The sequence below is a fragment of the Lactuca saligna genome, chromosome 5 (genome assembly GCF_052625555.1).
Source record: "Lactuca saligna cultivar CGN05327 chromosome 5, ASM5262555v1, whole genome shotgun sequence".
Lineage (NCBI taxonomy): Eukaryota > Viridiplantae > Streptophyta > Magnoliopsida > Asterales > Asteraceae > Lactuca > Lactuca saligna.
In genome coordinates, this window is record NC_136421.1 from 131,190,992 (window position 1) to 131,197,597 (window position 6,606).

At 41.0% G+C, this 6,606-nt stretch overlaps 1 protein-coding gene and 1 non-coding gene across 2 annotated transcripts; one reads left to right on the forward strand and one right to left on the reverse strand.

Annotated features, from left to right (window-relative positions):
• Window positions 1-462: 462 nt before the first annotated feature.
• LOC144999051 (small nucleolar RNA R71) lies at window positions 463-569 on the reverse strand. Its single transcript, XR_013660577.1, has one exon. It is a non-coding gene; the product is annotated as a small nucleolar RNA R71 (small nucleolar RNA).
• A 4,356-nt stretch (window positions 570-4,925) lies between these two features.
• Window positions 4,926-5,363, forward strand: LOC145045711 (uncharacterized). Its single transcript, XM_078994030.1, has one exon. The coding sequence runs from the start codon at window positions 4,926-4,928 to the stop codon at window positions 5,361-5,363; it is 438 nt and encodes a 145-aa protein (XP_078850156.1).
• Window positions 5,364-6,606: the final 1,243 nt, after the last annotated feature.

Below are 6,606 nucleotides of genomic sequence, written 5' to 3' on the forward strand. Positions count from 1 at the left end.
ACCGAGTACGACACCGAGGATGAATAAGAACCCACATACGGGCACGACTCCGATTCCGGTAACGAGTTAGCTCATACCATGGCTAACATTGATGAAATCCCCATGGGAGAATGGAAGAAGAGGATCCGCGATGACACCGGCCTGGGACTTGTGCAACCCGCAATTCCCGCTACTGCTACTTTCGAGCTAAAGGGCCACATACTCGCCCATATCAAAGAAATTCCTTTCTATGGAAAAGACCACGAGGATGCCTACAAGAATTTAGATGAAGTCAATGATGTAGCTGGTTATTTCAATGTTCCAAATGTGCCTCGCGAGACTCAGCTACTTCGTATGCTTCCAGTGACATTCAAAGGTGCTGCAAAAGATTGGCTCAAATCACTTCCCCCCGGATCAGTCACCACATGGGCCAAGATGAAAGAAGAATTCATTGATGACTTTTTCCCACCTTCCAAGATAGCCAAACTGAAGAAAGCAATAGCTAACTTTGAACAACAAGCTGGAGAGTCAATATATGAAGCTTGGGAGAGGTACAAGAGCTTACTAAGAAACTGCCCACACCATGACCTAAATAGCCAGCAAGAAGTCTCCATTTTCTATGATGGAGTCAATGTCACAACCATGCAGTTACTTGACTCGCAAGGCCCGCTCACAAAGAAGCCACCCCCAGTGATCAAGGAATTAATTGAAGAATTCTCTAAGCACTCTCGAGAATACCAAAACCCAAGAAATGATGTTACTAGGGGACCGGCATATGCAACTATTGAAGACTTGTCCGCGGTCATGGCTATGCTAAAAACCATGGATAGGAGGATGGATAAAATGGATCAAACGATCCATGCTATTCGGGTGGGTTGTGAAAATTGCAATGGACCTCATCTTACTAGAGACTGCGACTTGGATGAAAATGGAAACAAAAAGGTGGAAGTATGTTACTTAAGTGGGGACCGATATGAAGAAGACTGGCGAAAACCAAAGAAAGAGTGGCTCCCGTATGAAGAGTACAAGAAGGCTAAGGAGGAGAAGTACAAGTAGAAAGGAAGAGGTTTTTACCAAAAGGAGGAGCCGGCACAACAAAGAAAACCAAGTTTGGAAGAGATGCTTACCAAATTTGTAGTTGATTCAGAAAAGAGAAATAGCGATCATGATGCTACCATTCAAGAAACAAGAACTAACCTTAGAAACCAGCAAGAATCCATTTAAAACATAGAAATGCAGCTGGGGCAACTTGCTCAACAAATAAACCAAAGATCACCGGACGAACTCCCTAATAAAACCGAAAATAACCCACGAGGCGCGCACATAAATATAGTTACAAGAAGAAGTGGGAAAATAATCACTCCTCTGGCTGCTATTCAGAAAAAAGCACCTAAAGAATCACAGAAGGAGGAGGTAGAAAATCAAGCAGAAAATCAAAATCTTCAATCTAGCAGCTCTACTCACCGAGTACCAAATATGGACTCGGCGAGTACACTGCCAAATCCGAAGGAACAGGTCCCTGAAAAGCTTTATCAGCCTCCAATGCCATACATAGCCCGAGCTAAGAAGGAGAAGCAGGAAAATGAGTACCAGAAGTTTCTAGATCATATCAAGGCTCTTCAAATCAACATACCCTTCATTGAAGCTGTCGTCCAAATGCCCAAATATGCTAAGTTCCTTAAGGAACTTCTCACTGATCGAAGGAAGATGGAAGAAGTGAAGAAGGTAGTGCTTAATGAAAACTGCTAAGCTGCTATGCTAAATAAGCTACCAAAGAAGAAGGGTGACACGGGGAGCTTAACTCTACCTTGATAATTTGGCAACTTGGCTACCATTGATGCCTTAGCCGATTCGGGGGCAAGTGTGAACCTAATTCCATATTCATTCTTGAAGAAGCTGGATCTCCCGGAACCAAGGCCAATTCGCATGGCAATTCACTTAGCAAACAAGACAGTCACTTTCCCAAGAGGCATATGCGAGGACTTACTGGTCAAGGTCGACAAATTCGTCTTTCCTGCTGATTTTATAATTCTAGATATGGAGGAAGATCTTCAAGTCCCGATCATCCTTGGAAGACCCTTCCTCAACACTACGAGTGCTATAGTAGACATGAGGGATTCAAAGCTTACTTTGCGGGTAGGTGATGATTCTGTAACTTTTGGTGTTGATCAAGCCATGAAGTATGCAAGGAACATTGATGACACGACGTTCTCAATTGACATGCTAGATGAACTATTGGAGGAATGCGTAAGTGAAGATTCCAGCAAGTCCACAATTTTTGATGAAGAATTTGATGCAGAAAAAGACTTAATGGAGATCGAAAGGCTGCTAGAAGAAGCTGAGTTTGAAGAAATAGTCAGGCAATCTGAGAGCCCTACTCGCCGACTTCCTCCTTAGAAAAGGCAGAATTCATAAATGCAGCCACAAAATCGCCGAGTACCTTACCTGCACTCGGCGAGTACAACAGTCAGAACCAAAAATTTGAGCTCAAAAAGTTACCAGAACATTTGGAGTATGCTTTCCTTGAAGATGCCAACCAAAAGCAAGTAATCATAGCCTCTGACCTATCCAAATCTAAAAAGGAAGAGCTCGTGCAAGTGTTGAACAAGCAGAAGCGGGCCATAGCATGGAGCATCACCGACATCAAGGGAATAAGCTCATCTTATTGCTCTCACAAGATCAATCTGGAAGAAGGAGCAAAGTCGGTTGTACAGCACCAAAGAAGATTAAACTCGAATATGCAAGAAGTGGTCAAGAAGGAAGTGGTTAAACTCTTAGATGCGGGAATTATCTATTCCATTTCCGACAGTCCGTGGGTGAGTCCGGTCCAAGTGGTGCCCTAGAAAGGAGGGATGACGGTCATAACCAACGAAAAGGACGAGCTAATTCCGAAACGAACGATAACCGGTTGCAGAGTGTGCATCGATTATCGAAGGCAAAATGATGCCACTCATAAAGACCATTTTCCCTTACCTTTTATTGATCAAACGTTAGAAAGATTGTCGGGCCATAGTTACTATTGCTTTCTAGACGGATTCTCGGGTTATGTCCAAATACCCATAGACCCAATGGACTAAGAAAAGACCACATTTACTTGCCCAAGTGGGACTTTTGCTTATAGGCGCATGCCCTTTGGGCTATGCAATGCACCCGCGACTTTTCAAAGGTGTATGACAGCCATATTCCACGATATGGTGGAAAAATTCATGGAAGTTTTTATGAACGACTTTTCTGTTTGTGGATCTTCTTTCCATGATTGTCTCACAAATCTTGACTTAATGCTTGCTAGGTGTGAAAAAACCGACTTGGTCCTCAACTGGGAGAAATGTCACTTTATGGTTAAGGAGGGTATAGTGTTAGGCCACAAGGTTTCCAAAATGAGAATTGAAGTGGATCGGGAAAAGATTGACACCGTTGCCAAATTACCCCGACCAACTAATGTGACGGGCATTAGAAGTTTTCTAGGACACACAGGTTTTTACCGGCGTTTTATAAAAGATTTTTCTAAAATAACTAGACCTTTAACACAATTACTATTAAAAGATGCACCACTTAATTTTACTAAAGAGTGTTTAGAGGCATTTGAATTTTTAAAGGAAAAATTAAATAATGCCCCGATCATTGTTGCACCAAATTGGAGTTTACCCTTTGAAATTATGTGTGATGCTAGTGACTTTGCATTAGGAGCTGTCCTTGCTCAAAAGGTTGATAAGCACTTTTGACCCATATATTATGCTAGCAAGAATCTAAATCCAGCCCAACAAAATTACACCACCACGGAAAAAGAATTATTAGTTGTGGTGTATGTTTTTGATAAGTTCCGTCCTTATTTAGTTTTATCTAAAACAACCGTTTTTCATGACCACTCTGCTATCAAGTATTTATTTGCCAAACAGGATGCCAAGCCAAGACTGATACGATGGGTGCTACTTCTTCAAGAGTTTGACATAGAGATATGAGAAAAAAAGGGAATGGAGAATGTAGTAGTTGACCACTTGTCAAGGCTTCAAAAGCCACGATTGCACGAAGATAGAGTTGGCGATGATTTTCCGGACGAGTATATTATGATGACCGTGGGAGAAGAACCATGGTTTGCAAATATAGCTAACTACTTAGCTAGAAATTACATCCCAAAAGATCTCACAACTCAACAAAAGAAGAAATTCTTTTCCGAGATAAAATATTAGTTTTGGGATGAACCATATCTTTTTCGAAGCTGCGCGGATGGGATCATACGAAGATGCGTGTTTGGGAATGAAAGCCATAAAATATTAGAGCATTGTCATAGCGGGCCCACGGGTGGAAATCATGGAGCACATTACAGTGCAAAGAAGATCTTTGACATTGGGTTCTATTGGCGCACAATTTTTAAAGATGCAGCCCAATTTGTCAAAGAGTGTGATGCTTGTCAAAGAGTGGGAAACATTTCATCTCGAAATGAAATGCCACGACATAGTATCCAAGTGTGCGAAGTATTTGATGTGTGGGGGATTGACTTCATGGGAACAATTCCTATGTCTAAAGGCAAACAATACATATTGGTGGCGGTGGATTATGTATCCAAATGGGCGGAGGCACAAGCGTTACCAACTAATGACGGTCGGGTAGTGGTGCAGTTTTTAAAGAAGTTATTTTCACGATTTGGAGTCCCAAAAGCTCTTATAAGTGACCGAGGCATGCATTTTGCCAATGATCAACTAGAGAAGGTGCTAAGGAAATATGGGGTAACCCATAAATTTTCTACATCCTACCATCCACAAACTAGTGGACAAACCGAAGTGACAAATCGAGCTTTAAATCAAATCGTGGAGAAATCGGTGGGGAGCAATCGCAAAGAATGGTCAGATAAGCTAGATGATGCGCTTTGGGCCTTTCGTACAGCTTTCAAAATGCCTATTGGTACTACACCATATATGTTAGTTTATGGAAAGCAATGCCATTTTCCGATGGAGATATATCATAAAGCTTTTTGGGCTTTAAAGATGTGCAACTTCAACATGGAGGAACTCAAGAGAAACCGGTTATTGCAAATGAATGCTCTTGAGGAGCTTAGAAATGATGCATACTCTAGTTCGTTGATCTATAAAGAGAAGACAAAGATGTGGCATGACAAGAGGATAAAAGAAAATAAAGAATTTCATGAAGGCCAAAAGGTGTTGCTCTTTAATTCACTGCTAAAGCTTTTCTCGGGAAAACTCAAGTCAAGATGGGATGGTCCTTTTCTGGTGAAGATTGTGTTTCCACATGGTGCTATAGAGATATTGTTAAGAGATGGAACACCTTTCAAGGTCAATGGACATAGGGTCAACAATTATGAAGAAGGAGTCCCCAAGAATGAAGGTATGGAAGAATTGATGTTGCTGGAAGGGATTGCAACTGCCTAGAAGGGGAGGAGTCCAGCTAATGACTCCTTAAAAAGAAGCGCTTCTTGGGAGGCAACCCGAGTTTCAAGTTTGCATTTTCTTTCCTTTACTTTATTTTTATTATTTTATCTTTTTCATTCGTCTTCTTCTAAGAATATAATTGCTTGAGGGAAAGCAATGCTTAGAGTGTGGGGTGGATGGTTAAAAAGGAGAAAATACATTAATTTTTCAAAACATTCAAATTTTTTTCAAACTGCAATGATTACTCGCCTAGTAGGCACGTATACTCTGCGAGTACCTGCCCAAATAACTCAATAAATGCGTAACAACAGTTCTAATCGGCGAGTAGATCTTTTCTACTCGGCGAGTAGCCAACTTACACAGATGGTTTATAATCTGTAAAATAAGGGTTTTCACCCATTTAACCTATACGCTCGCCGTGCACAGCCTCCTTCAAGCATTCTCTACGATTTCTTCAATTTTCCACTTAATCTTCGTCTTTCAAAGGAAAAGGTAAGATCTTTACACTTAAAACTCATCAAAGGTTCAAGCTTTATCATTGATTTGCCCCTATTTTACTTAAAATCGGATTTGGGGGTTTCCTCAAGTTCTAAGGTTCTAATTTTGCCATGAATTAGGTAATGTTAGGAGAAATTTCTTTTGGATCTATGGTTATTTGACTTAATACAACAAACCCCTGTGAAAAATTAGGAGATTTAGACAGCCTATATATTATCGATAGGCTTTCTGTCCCGAAGTTCATTCTACTCGCCGAGTAGATGATATGGACTTGGCGAGTAGGAGTTGTTGCAACTTTGTTTATTTGATTTTAATTGTTGGGTTTGTTTTGTTTGTGTTTCCTTTATGTTGTTATGCAGATACCATGTTCACAAGAGGGCAATCATCAAGAGGGGGAAGCCAAGGTGACATCTCATGGCTCTCATTTCGACAAATCACGTCCAAATCATCTTAAGATTGAGCTAAAAATAAATTAGAGGCGTTGAAACAGAAGGAGATTCATTTGCCCAACGCTGTTGACTGGGATTGGTTGGGAAAAGTGGGTTTGGAGGAGGAGCTCACGCCATATTTGGTGAAGGAGTGCAACTTGGGGGATACCACCATCATATGTGATGGTTGGTTACAATTATTCAAGATACAAGAACCGGTTTATGTTGAACTATGTTGGGAGTTTTTTGCTACCATCTCATTCCTAGGTGGTAGTGAGTACTACAATCCCAACATAATTTCTTTTTCTCTTGGTTGG